Here is a 19,848-nt window from a genome sequence, read left to right as displayed (position 1 = left end):
TTAATAAAGTTTGTGATCCCTGCAATGGCAGCTCCCGTGGGCCTGGAGTCCTGCTCCAAGCATTGCAACCTACCACCTCGGTTGCAACGCCGCTCAGGCCTAGCATGTCCGCCCCTCTGTAGGTGGGGGCTTCCCCCCCTCCTCTGCCGTGAAGTTGACTAACAATTTGCGTGACAAAATCACAGCCTTAACTATGACATAACACACAGAGCCAAATAGTAAAACATACCTAGGAAAGGACAAACCGATTTTAAGCTGAACCAGCCGCGAGCCGCTGTGTCAATCAGAGCTGCGTGAAATTATTTTCATTTACGTATATTGGCTTCTGCTTGATCTGCAGTCACTTCCAAGTAGTGATGCTCTCTCACAGAACAGCTAATACAGCCGCACTGTTCATGAGTGTACTCTTTTCATGGAGCTGCGTTGGTTTTTTTTTAAAAAAAAAAAAAAAAAAAAAAAAACCCCAAACCCTTCTGTGTCTTCCTTTGCTGGCCCAGGGATTATTCAGCAGGATAATGCTCTGATCCTCTGGCCTTGCTTCTGATGAGATGTCTGTGAGTGGCTTCACTTAACAGACACACTGTGCTCCCCCGGGGGGCAGTTTTTATTAAGAGCTTTTCCTTTAATAGTCAAAGAAGCTGCTATTCCTTATTTCCATTGCTTGTGTTCCCTTGCTCCTCTTCACAACCCCCCCCTCCCTGCACCCTGCAGGCTTAGAGGCCAAGGAGGGGCTAAAAAGCACCCTTAGATACCATCATCCTCATGGGATGATTGTGTCTCTCCCTAGCCTCAGCTAAACTTCCAGCTGACCAGGGACCCGCCTGTGTAAACCTTCTCCTACTGCCCCCTGGCTTCAGACCCGCGTTGCCCCTGCTCATCCAGGCCCTCCAGGCGTCTCTTGCCGAGGAGTTTCAAAGCAAGGCACTTTTCTTGGCTTTTTAGTCGTCCTTTCAGGAGGGCTGAGGGGGAAAGGGAGGAGAGCCTCGGATCCCCGGGAAGGCACCTGCAAGAAGGGGGATTTTCTTTTGCAAGATTCCCCCTCCCTGGGAAATGTCTTCCCCTGCTGGGGTGTCCAAGAGGAGGCTGGGAGGGTGGGGGAGGAGTCGAGGCACCACCCCAGCCCGGGGGAAGCGGGGGGAGACTGTGCCGGGGCGTGAAATTGACACGTACCCTCGGCTCACCGGCCGCAGCCGGGGCTGGCTCTGGGGCGCGCGTGGCCCCGGCAGCAGCGGGAGGCTGCAGGAGGGTTTCTCCGGGGGGCTGGAGAGCACGGGGAGGGGATCGCAGGGGAGGCGGGGCTGCGCTCCGGGGTCCCTCTCGTCCTGCCCTGTGGAGGGAGGCTGGGACCCGCCTCAGCAAGGAGCCGGGGGTGGGGGGGACCTGGCTGTGGCTGGAAGATGTCCCCGGCAGGAGGGCGCAGAGTCTCCCTTTGCAAAGGTAAATCGCTGCGTGGGGGGGGGGGGGGCTCTGCGGGGCGCGGTTCCTCTGCTCCCGCTCAGCTGCGGGGAGGGTGGGAGGGAGCCGGGGCTCAGGCAGGGGGGTGGGTGGGTTGCAAGCATCAGCTGGGGCTGGCACTGTCAGGGGGCAGGAGTTCTCCCCCCTGAACCAGGGACCGATCTCACGGGCTGCTCGGCGAAAGCCAACCCCCCCCCCCCCCACACACACACACCCCTTCCCCCCAGCCCAGGGTTAGCCAGGGCCAGGGTGGCGGTCCCTCCGGGTGAGACCGAGGGAAAGTCAGTAAGTGAGCAGAAAGGAAAGGCGGACTTGTGGCACCTTAGAGACTAGCCAATTTATCTGAGACGCTGCAACTGATGCAAAGTGCTGTGTGGTTGCATCAAGCGCCTAGGACGTTGTGTATGTGTGTAGCACATGGGATTTAACCTGGGGGTGTGCATAGTACTTTTAATATATTTGTGTATATGGTTACAGGAGATATTCTCATTCTCTCTCTCTCACACACACACCCCAAGCCACACCTTGTGTATTGGTTGCAGTGTCTTTTCCAAATCCATTCGCATGCCACCAACTGACCTATGGAATAAGAGGTTGACAGTTATGCAGCCTTTGCACAGTAAATGGTAAGGTTTCTCTTTGTTGTTAATTTAGCATTAACAACGAGGAGTCCTTGTGGCACCTTAGAGATGAACGGATTTATTTGGCCATACGCTTTCGTGGGCTAAAACCCACTTCATCAGCTGCATGGAGTGGAAAATACAGTAGGAAGAGAGATATACAGAGTACATGAAAAGATGGGGGTTGTCTTTAACAATGTAACAATTTAGCATTGTTCACTCACCCTCTGGCAGACTAGCTGGAGGATAACCTTTTCCAAAGCCAGGGGGGGCGGGGGCGTGACTTGGGCTCCCCAGTCCCATTGCAAGTCATTAATCAATACGAGCCAATGTGGCAAATTTAAAGGCAAAGGAGCGATTGAAAAACAACAAATCACGTGGAATAAAATGCTGTGTTTTGTAGGTGTCGCCCGGGAGAGCTGTGGGAGAAAATTTGGGTCACTCCTCCTTGCCATGAGCCGAAAGAATGATGCTGAGGGTCATCCCCAATCAGTTTCTCGAGCAGCATCCTCTCTTTGTGGAGAACACAGAGCACGAGTATCCCACACCGAAGTCACTCCCAGATCCATCCATGACTGAGGGACCCTCTGTTCCAGTTGAGCCAGAACTGCTGTCCTCCAACCTAACCAACTCTACAGACTGTGGAGAGGAGATCCTCCTCTATGGGGACACTGAGAAAATCGTGATTGGGACAGTGCTCTCCATCATCACCTTAATGACCATCGCGGGCAACGCCTTGGTCATCATCTCTGTGTGCATTGTCAAGAAGCTCCGGCAGCCCTCGAACTACCTGGTGATCTCCTTGGCAGCGGCCGACCTCTCTGTCGCCTTTGCGGTCATGCCCTTCGTGATCATTACGGATCTGGTGGGAGGGGAGTGGCTGTTTGGAAAGGTGTTTTGCAATGTGTTCATCGCCATGGATGTTATGTGTTGCACCGCTTCCATCATGACCTTGTGTGTCATCAGCGTGGACAGGTAAGGATGCCCTGACACCCCTATATGTAGTGCGTAGCCAGTAGTACGTAGCTGAAGGGTGTTCTGCAAGGGCTGGGAATCTGTGACAAGGTGGGTAAATGCTGCCATCTCCATCCTACAACTGGGGAAACTGAGGCACGGAGCGGCTAAGTCACTTGCTCCAGAGAAGTCAGTGGAGGAAAGGACCCAGGTCTCCTACTGCCAGCCTCCTCCCAGGAAGCTCCCTAAACGTGGAAGAGCCACTGGTACCCCAATTATGGCCCACCTCCCGTACTGCCCCTTCTCCCCGAGTCTCCGCCCCCGTGCTGCCCCTTCCCTGGGGCCCCACCCCCACGCCACCTCTTCCCCCCACGACCCCACCCCTGATCGCTCCTCCCTGCCCCCACGCCCGTTGCTCGCCCTTATGGCAGATAAAAAGTGGGAGGGTATAACCCTCCCACTTTTAAAAGTGATGGGGCCATGCCCCATTCTGGCACCCCTGCCTCCTCCTCTATCCAATGCACAAGAGTCACTTAACTTCTGTGCCCTAGTCCAACCAGGTGTAGAACAGTGTTAAAAAGCAGAAAGTTAATTGAAAATCTAGATGCTGCATTTGAGCTGAGCAAATAAGGAACAACGTATGTTCTAAAAGCCTTTTTGAATATTAGCTGGCCTCTCATGCTAATTTACCTTTGCATCTGAGTAACCAGTTTTGCTCAGCATTTCTTACACAGCAAACTGCCCTGATATTAAAAATAAAATGACTAGAAAACCACTTTTATAAATTGAAGACTTCATTAGTCCCAGCTTTAGTGTGTAAGTGTTGGCGTTTTTTTGTGTGAGAAAGCCAATTAATTAAAGGAAGTACATTAAAATACAGAAGCCCATATTGAAGAAGAAAAAAATCCTTATCAGGTGTGTGAAAAAATAAAATGCAATAGTGGAATATATGAATTTCTGCTTTTCAGGGATTATCAGCAAGTACAGCTTTAAAACAGAGATCGATAAAATGAAACAGAATTGCCTTTAAAACACACCCACACACTCTCTCTCTCTTTCATTAAATAAAGTGGACAGACTGGAATTTGAAAAATGTGTGTGTGGGGGGGGGTTTAAGCCACCGTTGCAAGGAGCAATAGAGCTCAAGATGTGAAAGTGAAAAAGAACAGACCTCTTACTAAAATTAACTGCAATTGATTGCACCCATTAATTATGACCATCTGGGCCAAACTCACTGCTGGCGTAAGCAGGCACAAATCCAGAGCAAGCAATGAGTGTGTGGAATTTGGCCTGCCCTCTTTCATCACTGATATATGAGCAGACATGGGATTTCAGGGAAATGCTTATTAATCTGGCCAGAAAGCATTTAAACCCAGAAAATGCAACGGGGCCAAATCCTGAGAAGGGCTGAGCTCCTACAGCAGTCATTGAAGTCAATGAGGAAGCAGTTGCTCGGGATCTGGGCGATGGTGATTATAAAGCAGATTGTGAGTTGCATCTGAGTGCTCAGCACAGCTCGGGTGTAGAGGGAGAAAGGTGCTAGTTCTATCCGCAGTGTAAAATAGAGCAACCTCAGGGCTACTCTAAATTACATTGGTTGCCAGTGGCCCTGAGGGGCCATTCTGGCAATTAGGTTCTCTTAGGTACCAGCAATCCCCTAGTTATTGTCCCTTTCTCCTAACTACTCCCTGCATAGGTGGGGTGGGGGGAAGAGTGGGAAGTCTGTATATAAGTTGCTGCAGCAGCTCTGCATCGCCTACGCAACTGGGAACAAGCTTTACCTATGCCATGAATGACGCAAAGCTGTCGTAACGCAGGGCAGCATCAGGGCCTGTGATCCATCCATTGAGAAACTCTTGATGCCAAAATCAGTTGGTGTAAACAACCAACCCACCCTTTTCTCTCCAGTCCTGCTCCTCGCCCCACCCCCCCAAATACATCCTCTCTTTCATACTCTGCGAAAGTCAACAGCTGAGTCTTCTGGTATGGACTGAAATGAATCATTCATTTAGCCTTGATTGCTCTTTCCCGCCTGTGAGCTAGGGAGCTGTGTTTAGAGCAAGAGAGTAGAAGACACGAAATAGCAGGATGCTGATTTGGAGGCTGAGATACTGGGTGATGTTATACAATGATTTGACCTGGGTGCTTTCAGTCAATTCAGCTGGGTGACCTGAGTAAAGAGCTGTGACAATCACATGCTGCAGTTGAGCTAAGCTTTCTTGCCTCTCTCTCCTGAATGCTTAATCAGACCTACTGTACCTTGTATCCAACCCATCTGGACTATTAAATTGCAGTCTGTTCACGATTATACTCCCCACTCGGTCACTGCTAATTTGTAAATCCCTTTGGATTTGGGAAATATGGAGTGAAGTGCAGGGGGGCTAACTAACTGGGAAGCAATTCAAGGGGAAAAAAGCTCACCAGCGGTTTAAATTATAACTGGAATGAGCTGCTCACCAGAGAATTGTACTCCTGCGAACAAGCCTTCTGTAGGTGTGTATAACAACAGGTGTGGGTCTCACTGTCCATGTGTCAGTGGGGTTTGTAATGAGGTCTGTTTCATTGTATCCATGAAACACAATTTTAATACATGTATGAACACACTAACAGCCACCTGTGGGCGTGTCAAATGCTCCTTCTCTCCTCTGACTGCTCCTATAACTGTTTGATAGCTCTGTCAGGTTCATTCATAACCCTCCCCTGCGTGCAGGAATTGGGTGGGAGAGGGAAGATGTTGGTAACTTGTCCAAGCTTGGCTGACGTGAGTCTCCAAAACGCAACGGTGCTCATCTCAGAGAGTGCAGCTGTTCACAAGATGATTGTGCGTCTCCCTGGGCTCCCCCTTGGTGGAGTGGCTTGAATGTGCTTATGGGCTCTGCTTGGTTCCTTTGGCTTGGCTCCTTCTAGATGGGGGTGGGGGGAATACATGGTGTGTGGAGGATACGTGGTGGGTGTTTCCCAAATGCCACCCACTGGTGATACCAAAGGGAGATGTCACTTACTGTATCTGGCTCAGAGAAGTGTGACCTGCCCCATCTGTCTCTGTGGGGGTTAACTGGGAAGTGGGTTGATGGCAGTGTTAACTATTTCATCCCTCATGTAAGAAAGGAGTGGGAGGGTCAGAGACTTGCACCGTTCTTATGTCATTGGGCTTCCAAGTTAACCTCTTATAAATAGGGCAGTTCACACCTCCCCAATCTATTACTCCAGGCTCTCTGCAGACTCAGGTAGAACTTTTTGTATCACTTAGCCTTTCAAATGAGAACCAAGTGTTTCTTTTCAACCATAAGAGCTAGAGACTTCCTTTTTGCTTTAGATGACAGCTGAGATTCTGAAGAATAAGTTCTCAACTTTGGGGAGGTGCTGGTGTACTGTATCACTGAGTACCGCTGGCTCTGACTTCTGTCTTTGAGTGCCTTTAGTTTACAATAACTGTGCCAGGTGCTCAATCACATACCATTGAAGGCTTATGTCCTAGTGGCTTGGTTTCCAGGCACTGCTCAATTAGGCTTCTCTAGCTCCTGGGGAAATGGTCAGCAATTCCTCTGGCAGCCTCCTTCGTCTGTAGGTTGTCTTCTCTTTACAGACTATTTCATTAGCAATGAAGAGCAGGTGCCTTCAGTAGATCACGTTCCACTGCGACCCATCTGACTTCTCTCTTGTGTTCTGGCTTCTCCTGGAGCTCTCTTGTTCACTAACTAGGTCTATGCTGCTTTTCATGATGGGGCCCCGCTCCTCCAAAGAGGTGGCTGCATTTAATTGGTACATATAAGCTAACAAAAACATGTAAAGGACTTTCAGATCCTTCAGGATGGAAGGTGCTATAAAAATATAGAGTGGTATTTTGATTACTAATGCGTACCTTTAAAAAAAAATCTTTGGTGCAGCTGATGGAAATTTTTGTCCTGAATTTTTTTTTTAATGGAATATGGTTTTTTCATCAAAACAGACTTTTCCACAGGGCATATCTATTTCCATGAAATTGTGGGAGTGGGTGAGGTCATCACAAATCCCAATAACCTGCAAATGTTTTGGTTGCCAAAAAAAACACAAGAGTTTTGGCTTTTGGGGATCTGAGACAACAACTTGAAAAAAAATTTTTTTTTTTTTTTACAAAAGTATTTTTGTTGTGTTTTGTTTTTCAAAAATGTTCATGGTGGGGAGAAAAAACAAACCTATTTCCCAGCCTTTCGTGGTCTCCGGCGATTCCCGTTGAACTCAGACTAAGTTATACTGGAGCCAGGCATCAGTCTCCTGTGAAAAGAAAACCCTGAGAGCACTGACATCTGAAACAGCTGCTTCCCGGGATTCCCTCTGACTTCTCCCCCAGCGATCACTCCTCTCAGAGTTCAGCGTATCCCTTTCTCCAGTTGGGCCTCTGTAGTTATTAAATAAATTCAGAACATCTGGAGCCAACTGAGTGGCAATCTGTCTATTTCCCAGTAATGGCTCAGAACCGCCTTGCTAATTTCAACATGTATCTGCATACCCCCAGAAATAGCAGCCTAATAATGTTAGTAATTAAGAGAGGATTTTTTTGTGGTCGTGATTCCCAGGACAGTACCTATGACTTTTAGGCTATTTTTACTAAAAAGTCATGGGCTTTCACACCCCAGCCAGCCCTGTGCTGAGCAAGCCTTCTCCCTGGGAGGCAGGGGGGTCTTGTGGTGAAAGAGCTAGCCTGGGGTTCAATTCACTGCCCTGTATGACCTGGGGCAAGTCACTTTAATCACAAAGGACTTGTCTACGCTAGTCACTGGATCAGCGGGCAGCAATAGATCCAGCAGGGGTCGATTTATCGTGTCTAGTATGGATGTGATAAATCGACTGCTGAGTGCTCTCCCGTCGACTCTGGTACTCCACCAGAACAAGGAGTGCAAGAGGAGTCGACGGGAGAGTGTCAGCTGTTGACTTACCGCAGTGAAGACACCGTGGTAAGTAGATCTAAGTACGACAACTTCAGCGACGCTATTCACGTAGCTGAAGTTGCATATCTTAGATCGACCCCGTGCGGTAGTGTAGTCAAGCCCTCAGTGCTTCAGTTTTCCTATCTATACGAGAATTAGCATCACTTCCCTATCTATCGGAGTGCTGGGAGGATGAAACATTAATGTCTATGAGGTGCCCAGATATAATATGGTAATAGAGCCCATATAAGTACCTGCAAAAATGAAACTTTAGAAATTTGTTTCTCTGTATGTTCAGTCTCCGGGGGGATGACCTGGTCTTTTAAATAGCTTTAAATCCTTAGTTAAATATTAAGTGGCTGTAATATAAAGGATACTTAACCTTAACTCTGACCCAAACATTTACAAATAGTTTCCACATATACATCACTAATACGTGTATATCTCAGACTAGACAGACTATGGAATCAGTGATGCATATGTTCAAAGAATTCCAAAGTATGTTTTGTAGGGCAAAATCTAGTCTGTTCCTGAAATAGACAAGGTGGATTTTTACAAAATAAGACCCTTAATGGAGCTCTGATTTCAACTTTAGCTCCGGAGTTTGAGACCCAGCGCCCTCACAGCATGCACTAGTAATAAATAAAAAAGGCTTTTACTTTAAATACTCAACGGCTTTTCCTTTGGTAGCCTGTGTTGCTTGCATCACGTTACTACTTAAGCCTTTGGAATGATATCGACTTTTATTAAAGGAAAGAAATAGATTTTTGGGGTGGGGGGAATTGCCCCTTTTATTGGCCAGCAACAATATGAGCCAGACATGTTGGGACACTAAGGACTGAGTGTGAAATTCCCTCCTGTGCAGAGACGCAGCCAAGGCATGTGTGATGAGTGCTATCCACCGCTATGCACCACTTTAAATGGTGCCTAGGCCTTGTTCTGACCCTCATTTCAAAGTGTCGAAATCCCCTGCAAGGCTTACATGATCATGGTATATATGCAACGGCATCGACGACGATCTTGAATATGTCTGGGTTTTCCTCAGCATACATCCGTACGTGTATATTATAGGCTGCATGGGTAGTAACACCTCTAGGCCTTGTCCACCCTTGTGGTGGCGCGGAGGGTACGTGTAGCTACACACGGCGGGGAAAGGCTCTGGCACTGGGACACTAAGTGGCTAAAAATACCAGTGTAGCGGTGCTGCTTGGGCTTGTAGAGAGGTGGGTAGGGAATGTACGTTCAGGCATGCCTATGTTCTGTTTGCCTAAGCAGTGCCTTGCTGTCTACAGTGCTATTTAGCCCCATGCAAGCCGGACATCCACGGCTCGTACTCTGCACACCGCCGTAAGTGGAGACCTACCTAAAGTTAAGGTTCCTGGGGCTCAAGGGATAGAAGAAGGGGAAACTAAGGCACAGCAGGGAAGTGGTTTGCTCAAGGTCACCCAGCAGGCTAATGGAAGAGCTGGGATTAGAACCCTGGTCTTTTGACTCCCAGTTCAGCATACTAGCCACTAGACCAGTGGTTCTCAAACTTTTTTTTTTCCTGCGGACCACTTGAAAATTGCTGAGGGTCTCGACGGACCACTTAATGATCTTTCCAAATGTTGTTTGTGCCATTAACTCACTATTGTAAAGCGCTTTGGATAAAAGCGCTATATAGAAAAAACCTTAATAATTATTAACTTTTTGTTAATTAATTAGTTAATTAGTGGCTCCACTAATTAGGTGGGTGGCCCTTCATTGTCTCATGCGTGGCCGCCCAGGTGCGCACCTTCAAGGGAACTATCCGCGGACCACCTGAATGGAGTGGTCCGTGGACCACAGTTTGAGAACCTCTGCACTAGACCACACTGCTCTAGTACCTTTGGGATTTCAGATGTCGACACTAAATGAACAGTCAAAAAAGTGGCCGCATGATCTGCTCTGTATACGTGTTCCCCCGCAAGTAGCCCAAACAGCCAGTGGGCCACTGCGCCAGGCAACCGTGTTGCTCATTAACTGACAAATGTAATCAGAAAACAAAGCGGCACAGCTGCTTTTAGACTGCACCTTCTCTGAGGTAATGGGTGTGGAGAACCCAGTAAAATATCTCTGCTACTTGTAAAAACTGACCGATTTTTATTATATTTTCCCCATTTTACAAAAGCAGTAAATAAAGCCCTTGGTGTTCAAGTATCCATTTTCTCTGGTGGAGACAGCACAAGGCAGGTTGCTGCATCTGATCTAGAAGCTACTTCTAGTAACTCGCAAATGAAATACAACTACTGCCTGTCTTTTAGCGTTTTTGCCAGAAGCTGGGAATGGGTAACAGGGGGATGGATCACTTGATGATTACCTGTTCTCTTCATTCCCTCTGGGGCACCTGGCACTGTCCACTGTCGGAAGACAGGATACTGGGCTAGATGGACCTTTGGTCTGACCCAGTGTGGCCGTTTTTATGCGCTTATGGTTACAGCTGTCTTCACACCGGTTAATGTGTAACTTCCACTTTTTAGGGGGTTTTAAATGAATCCGAAATGTGTCTGCTTCTAAAGAAACTCAATGAGTTTCATAAGGTTTAAGAAGCTATTGGCCTAGATTTTCAGAAGCGACTAGTAATTTGGGTGCCTGAGTTGAGATTTCAGAGCTGGATGCATAGCACCCCTGTAAATCATCTTAAGTTGGGCACCCCAAAAATGCTAGTTGCTACTGGAAAATCTTGGCTGTTAATAATCAACAGCTGGGCATGACCGTTCTTGAGGATGACCACGTGCATTAGATCTCTGAGTGCATCAGGCCTGCCAGAGTGCTGAGCCACGCCCTTCATCCTGGTGTTAGGAGGCACTGGTGTTGCAATTGTGCTGTGTCTTAGATGACAACTAGTGGCAGATTCTGTGCTCTGATCCACTCCCTTCGCATGACTCAGACAGTGATAGGGTGTGGACGCCACCCCATGTGCCCTTCTGGACATACTCGTGGCATGGATGAGTCCTCAGTAGGCATTGAGCCAACTCCTGTGCCACCCTCCCCTAGCCCCTTGTTCCAGCAGAATGTAAGGGGCAGCTGGAGAAAGGGGCATGGATGAACCACAATGCACTCCAGTCATCCCCAGCTGGCTTATTGTCCTTAGGCGACTGCACTCAGATGCACAAGTTAGAGCAGCCCCAGGCCACAAATCAGGAAGCTGTAATCAGCCCCTCCACTCTGTTGCGCCCAATGGAAGCTGGCTGTAGCAGATAATATGTCCCCCGTATACTTTTCCCTCAAGCGGAGTTGTGTTCATATCCTAAACATAGCTGGGCCCATAGTTCATCTAGGCTGGAGAGCTCTTTGCGGTGTTTGGAACCATAGTGCCTAGAAGAGCATCGTCATCAATAAGAATCAGTGGCAGGTCTTTGTTTTATTTTATTTATAGGCATTTAAGTGAGAGAGAGAAAAACAGGACGGCCAACAAAGGCTTCTGTTTTGCCTGAAGATGCTGATTATTGCACCCCATTGTTATGCAGATTGCTATCGACCTGATGAATGCAGTCTAAACAGTAACTCGGAAAAGGCAATCATCTCAGGAGAAGCCTGCTGCTTAGACAATACCCGAGAGACAGGTGTTGGTGGATTCATAGACCCAAAGGCCAGAAAGGACCATTGTGATTATCTGGTCAGACCTGTATAACACAAGCCATAGATCTTACCCAGAATAATTCCCAGAGCAGAGATATTAGAAAAACACTCTATCTTGATTTAAAAATTGTCAGTGATGGATAATCCACCACAAGTGTGATAAATTATTCCAGTGGTTAATTACTCTCACTGTTAAAAATTTACACCTTATTTCCAGTCTGAACATGTCTAGCTTCAACTGCCAGCCGTTGGATCATGTTATGCCTTTCTCTGCTAGATTTAAGAGATCTTTATTAAATATTTGTTCCCCACATAGGTGTTTATAGACTGTAATCAAGTCACTCCTTAACCTTCTCTTTGTTAAGCTATATAGATTGAGCTCCTTGAGTCTATGACCATAAGGCAGGTCTTCTAAACCTTTAATCGTTCTTGTGGCTCTTCTCTGAACCCTCTCCAATGCATCAACATCCTTTTTGAATTGTGGGCAGTACAATTAGATAGAGTATTCTAGGAGCCATCACCAAATACAGAGGCAAAAGAACCTCTCTACTCCTATTTGAGATTCCCCTGTTTATGCACTCAAGGATTTCATTCACCTTTCTGACCACAGCTTATGTTCAGCTGATTACCCACCATGACCTTCCAAATCTTTTTCAAAGTCACTGTTTCCCAGGATAGAGTCCCTCGTCCTGTAAGTATGGCCTATATTTTTGTTCCTAGATCTATACGTTTACATTTAGCCATATTAAAACACTTATTGATCGCTCTGCATTAGAGATTTGTCCTCTTCACTATTTACCAATCCCCAATTTTTGTGCCGTCTATAAACTTTATCAGTGATTATTTAGTTTTCTTACAGGTCACTTATTAAAATGTTAAATAGCATAGAGGCAAGAACCGATCCCTGTGGGACCCTACTAGAAATACACCTACTTGATGGTTCCCCATTTAAAATTACATCTTGAGATCTATCAGTTAGCCAGTTTTTAATCCATTTAATATGTGCCATATTAATTTTATATTTTTTCTAATTTTTTAATCAAAATGTCATGTGGTATCAAGTCAAATGTTTTAAATACATAACATCAACACTATTACCTTTATCTACCCAATTTGTAATCTCATCAGAAAAAGATATGTTAGTTTGACAGGAGCTATTGTCCATAAACTCATGTTTATTGGCCTTAATTAAATTACTCTCCTTTAATTCTTTATTAATCAAGTCCAGTAACAGCTGCTCCATTATCTTGCCTGGGATCAATGTCAGACTGACAGGCCTTTAATTACTGGAGTCACCCCATTTAACCTTTTAAAATATTGGCACAACATTAGCTAGCTTTCTTCAAGTCTTCTGCAACTTTCCCACTGTTCCAAGACTTAATTAAAATCAACATTAATGAGCCAGCAAGCTCCTCAGCCAGCTCTTTTAGAACTCTTGGATGCAAGTTATCCAGTCCTGCTGGTTTGAAAATGTCTAGCTTTAGTAGCTTCTATTTAACATCTTCCTGAGATACTGGTGAAATGGAAAGAGTGTTCTCATCATCATATGATGACACTACTTCATCTTTCTCCCCCTCCCTCCTGGAGCTGGCTCTTTTCCTTCCCTTCAGTGAAGGGTCACGGGGGAAGTCTTTGAGTATGGCTCACCCACTCTCCAGCCAAGACGGCTCTTTGTCTGAGGGAGTTATGGGCTGTGGTGCCATCAGCAGGCTAATAGCACTCAGCTCTGCATCTCTCTTCAGTCAGAGACAAAGAGCACTGCTTTCCCAGAACTTCGCCGGGGCTGTGTCTACACTTAAACTGCAGCAGGGCTGCAGCTGCACTGCTATAGCGAATCCATATAGCCACTCATTACCATGAGGTGTTCTCCCATCGCTGTAGTTAGTTCACCTCCGTGAGAGGTGGTAGCTGTCTACACTGAGGGTTAACTGCATCGTTCAGGGGTGTGAAAAATCCTCACCCCTGAGTGATGTAGCTGGGTCAACCTAACTTTTTAGAGTAGACCTGGCCTGGGAGAGGGGAATGGAGGGTCGCAAACAGGCTGAAGCTCAGCACAGACTAGGTGGAGGTGATGCCAGTGGTTACAATGATACTTCTGTTGACGGGTTGTGCTCACCGGTTCTCAGTAAGTCTCTTGCTAAATCTTCCAGATTCTCAGGTAGTGGTGGGTGGGTGTCTGCATTTTGCTAGATGGTTGTGACTACTGCTGGCTGAAAAAATAATTCCATTCTCAAGAAAAAATTCCAAAGAAATGAACACTTTCATTTTGGGTTGAAAATGTTCTTTGTGGACTTTTGGGTTTATTTAAAAGGTTTTCTTTGGGGAGAGTTTCTTTTTTCCCCATGTTCTATCACTCCTTCCCCTCCCCCCCCCCTTTTTTATTTCTGTGCTGCACTGGAAAAGGAAGAAATGTGAAACCCCACAAACTTTATGAACAACAACAACAAAAATTATTTCAAATGTTGCAGTCAAAACCCCCTAAAATTTCACCCAATGTGAAAATTCTTTGCAGACATTTTCCTTTCGGTGGGAAAAAACATTTTTCATTGAAAAATCTTTTCAATTAAATTGTTTTGTCCTGCTCTAGTGATGACTTTTCCCCTCGAGCGGAGAGTTTGCCATGATAGATGGCACTCCTTTTGTTAATTTAGTGTATCAAAGAGGAGGTGACCTCATCTCGGTCTACGAATATGTACACGGTGAAGAGACGTCTGACAGCAGATAGATCTTTAATCGAACAGAAAAAGGCCGTAATAAGAGGCAGTGGCTGGAAGCTGAAGTTAGATAAATACAGACTAGAAATAAGATTCACATTTTTAACGTGATGGGTAATTATCCGCTGGGACAACATACCTAGGGATGTGGTAGGTTCTCCATCACTTGACATCTTTAACTCAAAACTGGATGTCTTTCTAAAAAATCTGCTATAGCTCCAACAGAAGTTATGGGCTTGATGCAGAAATTATTCGGTGAGGCCAGCAGCCTGTGTTATGCAAGAGGGTCAGACTAGATAATAATTATGGTCCCTTCAGCCCTTAAAACCTATGAATTCATCAATTACCCAGGTGGCTGGGAGCTCCCAGTTGGAACTTCTAGAATATGACTCACATGGGGATACCACTTGGAAGTTCCCTGTTGCCTAGAACATAGTTGCCTGATTAACCAGCAAGCATTGGCTTGCTTGATGCATATAGCACCAGTTCTCTGCAGGGTGCTCTTGCTTCAATTGTGTTTCTGGGCACAATTTAAGATGTTGACATAGATCCATAGAATCTCTACATGTTTTGGTTCCTTAGAGAATGCAGGCTAAGTTGAGAGGTGAGTGGTTAGGTGGTAGATGTTTCAAATAGGTATGTGGGGGGCAGGAGCCGAAAGAAGGTGTAAAATAAAGGGCTTGTCTACACTACTGGCCAGATCGATGGGCAGCAATTGATCCAGCGGGGGTTGTTTTATCGTGTCTAGTATAGACACGATAAATCGACAGCTGATCGCTCTAGCGTCGACTCCGGTACTCCACCTCAATGAGAAGCGCAAGGGGAATCCCGTTGACACACCGCAGTAAGTAGATCTAAGTATGTCAACTTCAGCTACGTTATTCACGTAGCTGAAGTTGCGTAACTTAGATTGATCCCCCCCCACATAGTGTAGACCAGCCCAAAGGTAGGAAAGGATATTTAATCCTGCACTTTCTTTCACCATCCTGACAGGTTTCAGAGTAACAGCCGTGTTAGTCTGTATTCGCAAAAAGAAAAGGAGTACGTGTGGCACCTTAGAGACTAACCAATTTATTTGAGCATAAGCTTTCGTGAGCTACAGCTCACTTCATCGGATGCAACATCCTATTAGTAGCATGTTCTGGCCCACCTCTTTCTTCCAGTCCCTTGGCATGCAAATTTCATGCCAGACTCTGTTACATTCACTTGCCAGATGTGGGCCTGCCACGCCCCACCTCTGCACTGTGTTGAAAGTTGAGGACAGCTGGGGCGCTTTTGCCAATAGTCTGTAGATTTGAACTTTGCGGGCCTGAAGGGATCTTAGCTCTGGAGATCTCTTCCACTGTGGGTTAGGCAAAGCCTGAGTGCTGAATTCTGCTCTCCGTGACACATGGGTGCAATGCTGTTGACTTCGCTTGGGATTATTCCTGATTTACACTGGTGTAATGGAGAGCAGAATTTGGCCCTGAGTCTGATGACTTTCTAGTCATTTTTGACTTGGGTTTTTGCCTGCTGGGGTGATGGGATGGTCTGAATTGCTGTGACTAGAGCTGGTTGAAAATTTTCCATGAAAAAATGTTCAATGGAAAATTGGGTTTTTGATTACATGAAATTTTTCACAGAGTAAGTCTTGATTTCCAGCTGAGTGAGAAATCGGATTCACTTTGTCAATGGGATTCCTATGGTACATCATGGTGGCTCTGTAAGAGGGAATACTGGGCTGAATGATAGCAAGAGTAGCCCACCTAGGGAGCCTGGCCTATAGAGGAGAGGTGAACACATGAGGCACCCAAACTACAACTCCCATGAGATATTGCACTGGCATTTCTGAACGGACATTTTGGGATTTGGGCTGAAATATTTTGATTTTTTTTTTCACCACAAAGCTGGAGTTTTGCACGGAAAATCTCAACAAACATGAAATAATTTTCCTTTTGGGGCAAAATATACCATGGGGAGCAAAAAAAAGCATTTTCCAACCAATTCTCGTTATGACTGAGGTGACACTTACCAATAGCATTTCTGCCCAATGGATAAGGCATTGGCTTCCTAAGCCAGAGATTGTGGGTTCAAGTCCCATTTGGGGTGCAAAACCACCTTCTTGGGGGGGAGGGATAGCTCAGCAGTTTGAGCATTGGCCTGCTATACCCAGGATTGTGAGTTCAATCCTTGAGGGGGCCATTTAGGGATCTGAGGCAAAAACTAGGGATTGGTCCTGCTTTGAGCAGGGGGTTGGACTAGATGACCTCCTGAGGTCCCTTCCAACCCTGAGATTCTATGATTCTATACGTTTGACAACCTTCACCTTCTTGTGAACCAAAAAGCAAACCTGATCGGCTTTGAAACTGTTTTGCAGGTACTTGGGGATCACACGGCCGCTGACATACCCTGTGAGACAAAACGGGAAACTAATGGCCAAGATGGTGTTCATAGTTTGGCTTCTTTCTGCCTCCATAACTCTTCCTCCGCTGTTTGGCTGGGCCAAGAACGTCAACGTTGAAAGGGTCTGCCTCATCAGCCAGGACTTTGGATACACGGTCTACTCCACTGGGGTAGCCTTCTATATCCCCATGACAGTCATGCTTGTCATGTACAGCCGGATCTACAAAGCCGCCAAGGTCAGTGCAGAGAAACACCGGTTCATGAACTTCCCCAGACACCAGGAGAAGGAGGGGGTGTACTGCATGGACGTCAGCGTCCGAGGCCATCACAGCTCCAAGCGCAGCAAAGCGGTGGAGGAGTGCGCCACCTTGTCCAAACTGCTCCGGCAAGATCGAAAGAACATTTCCATCTTCAAAAGGGAGCAGAAAGCAGCGAGAACCCTCGGCATTATCGTGGGGGCCTTTACCTTTTGCTGGTTTCCCTTCTTCCTGATGTCCACGGCCCGGCCTTTCATTTGTGGTATCCAGTGCAGCTGCATGCCCCTGCGGCTGGAGAGGACCCTGCTGTGGCTGGGTTACACCAACTCCCTGATCAACCCCTTGATCTATGCTTTCTTCAACCGCGATCTAAGGACTACTTTTTGGAACCTTCTGCGATGCAGGTACAGGAACATCAACAGGAGGCTGTCTGCAGCCAGCATGCATGAGGCCTTGAAAGTCACAGAGAGACATGAGGGCATCTTGTAAATCTCCAGGAAGGTCACGTTCCTTAGCCTACTGCAAGCGCTGAGCGCCTAATTAAAGAACGCCTGCTCGTCCCTCTGGCCTGTTGCAGGGTTCCCTTTTCGATTTCCTGTCCGGCTTGGCAAATATGGGCATTGTTCCTCTGCCAGAGTTAACCATCGCCAAAATTGCACAAGTGCTTGTCACCCAAGAGGTGCTCAAGTTTGAGTAGCTGAGGGCCACACCTACAGCAGAAGAAACCATAGCCCTTCCTTTTTCCTCTTTGATAGGAGGATGCAGCCCATGGAGACAGCAGTTCACGCCAATGTGTGGTGCATGAGAAGGCAAGTCAGGATCTCCTGGGTTCTCTTCCAAGCTCTGCCACTGACTGACAGTGTGACCTTGGGCCAGTCATTTATAGCTCCGTGCCTCCGTTTCCCAATCTGTAAAAACAGGAATACCACTCACCTTTGCAAAAGGCTTTGAGATCTGTGGAGGGGGAAAGCACTATGTGCTATTCTTGGATAATCTCATCGGCTGCATTTCCGTAGCAAACAGGAGAGCAGCATTATAGATGTCAACGGAACACATTGTAAGCCCTACACTTTGCATCCCTGCTTATAAACTGTTGTAACTGATTTGGTTCCATTGTACACTCTCAAGCCAGTTCTGAGTTTGCATGGCAGGGAACGATGCCAATGACCCTCTTTCCGCAAGCCCTTGTGTTACAGTACCTGAAAGTGGCATGCTTAAAAATAACAGTGCAAAACCTTGTTTAACAGCCTATTTATATCAGAGAAGTGAGGAGCAAGTAAAGACTGCTGTATTTACTGGGATATATTATATAGTTCATTCACAGCCTAGTGATGTGCTTTCCTAATTTTGTGGCTAACTGATTAATCAAAGCAGTACATAAAAGCACGCTTTGTTTGACAAGAGACAAAAATGTATTATTTCACTGACTGCTTTACAGTGATGCACCATAATGTACAGAAAACGTGAAAAATACCATACTGAACAAGGTGTCATTCTTTTACAAAGTTTCTTTATTCCTATCTAGATTTTTTTTTTTTTTTACATATTCAGACTTTTGGTGCATTTTTTCCACCCTTTGACATAGCTCTGTTTGGCCCTGATCCCAAACCTACTGAAGTCAATAGAAAGAACATCCACTGATTTCTGTGGGCTTTGGATCAGGTGCCCTTGTGAATTTAAAACTTAAGGCACTGGCCTCCTAAGCCAGGGATTGTGGGTTCGTGTCCCATCTGGGGTGAAAAACTTTTAGGGGGGGTGGGATAGCTCAGTGGTTTGCACACTGGCCTGCTAAACCCAGGGTTGTGAGGGGGCCATTTAGGGATCTGGGGCAAAAATTGGGGATTGGTCCTGCTTTTACTCAATGACCTCCTGAGGTCCCTTCCAACCCGGATATTCTATGATTCCAAGGCCGAAGAAGAGATTGTACTAACACACGGGGGTCATGGTCTCTTCTTTCCCAGGGATTTTGGTCTCTTCTTTCCCAGGGATTTCCTCTGTTAAGCCCTACGAAAAGGCAAGGCTGAAGTATGAAATAAAGGCCCTCCTATTACTTCGAGAGAGAGAAAATATATCAAAAGTTCTCCTAAGTCAAGATGAGTTTCCTTTAGGCTCATTGCCATCCTAGCTGTTAAACCTCAAGTCAAGTGAAATATAGTCAATGGACTTGATGGATCGTTGTAGCACATTATCTGCTCTGAACACGACGGGCGTTCACAGCTGGATTTTTCAGAAAGTATCCACAAAATGCATTGAATGATATCCTGGCCCGATTGAAATCAATGGGAGTTTTTCACTGATGGGGGGTGGGGGGAAGCAGAGTGTGGAGGGGGACAGGGTTTGAAGGGAAAGTAGTCCTCCCCCACTCCACCCCAATACCAGGTCAAATTACCAGCCCCACACATTCCGTGTCCAGCCTCCAGCATTCGCTGATCATTATTTAGAAGTTGGGAGCTCCCAAAATGGGCTAGGCACTTTCCAGACACGTAAGCAGACCCAGTCCCTTCCTCAAGAGCGTACAGTCCACAATGGCAAAGGTGGATGAAGGGCAGAGGAGACACAATATACAAATGAAGCCATGTGGCTATTCACAGGCAGGTGGCGAATTAGTTACACGTGTGAGTTTCTTTTAACATCCAATGTATTGTGCTCTCTGCTCAGCAACCACACTCCATAATTTGGCCCGCTTATCTTCTTGCCCCCCTGCCCCCCATGCATCCTTACATGTCTTACTCCTTCCTTCCAGCAGTTCACTCTCAAGATTCGTACATGAAATAGCTACCGAGATGACTTGCTGATCGAAGATCTGCAAGTCCCCCCATGATGGGCGCCAAAGTAAGGCCAAGATCCAGCTCCAATGTGCGTGTTCTAGAGCTTTAAAAAGACAAGGGATCCTCTTTCATTCTAGAGCCACATGGTACATCATCTTGACTGTTATGCAGATGTGCTGGCTGGGATGTCC

The 19,848-nt window shown here is 46.5% G+C and overlaps 1 protein-coding gene across 2 annotated transcripts; it reads left to right on the top strand.

The window, feature by feature from the left end:
* The first annotated feature begins 1,322 nt into the window (after window positions 1-1,322).
* LOC311520205 (5-hydroxytryptamine receptor 7-like) lies at window positions 1,323-18,372 on the top strand. Of its 2 annotated transcripts, none has more exons than XM_084627503.1 (3): window positions 1,323-1,437; window positions 2,479-3,050; window positions 16,607-18,372. In XM_084627503.1, the coding sequence occupies exons 2-3, from the start codon at window positions 2,542-2,544 to the stop codon at window positions 17,376-17,378; spliced, it is 1,281 nt and encodes a 426-aa protein (XP_084483629.1). In that variant the 5' UTR covers window positions 1,323-1,437; window positions 2,479-2,541; the 3' UTR covers window positions 17,379-18,372. The 2 variants fall into 2 exon arrangements, with proteins under 2 accessions (XP_084483629.1, XP_084483630.1); XM_084627504.1 differs by lacking the exon at window positions 1,323-1,437 and adding an exon at window positions 2,039-2,081.
* Window positions 18,373-19,848: the final 1,476 nt, after the last annotated feature.

The sequence above is a fragment of the Lepidochelys olivacea genome, assembly GCF_965140295.1.
Source record: "Lepidochelys olivacea isolate rLepOli2 genome assembly, chromosome: 4".
In the NCBI taxonomy this organism is placed as follows: domain Eukaryota; kingdom Metazoa; phylum Chordata; order Testudines; family Cheloniidae; genus Lepidochelys; species Lepidochelys olivacea.
This window is presented reverse-complemented; position numbering and strand designations above follow the sequence as displayed.

Coding starts and splice junctions, on each gene's coding strand:
- LOC311520205 (XM_084627503.1), top strand. CDS start 2,542: ATGATGCTGAGGGTCATCCCCAATCAGTTTCTCGAGCAGCATCCTCTC. Junction 3,051..16,606: donor TGTGTCATCAGCGTGGACAG/GTAAGGATGCCC, acceptor ACTGTTTTGCAG/GTACTTGGGGATCACACGGC.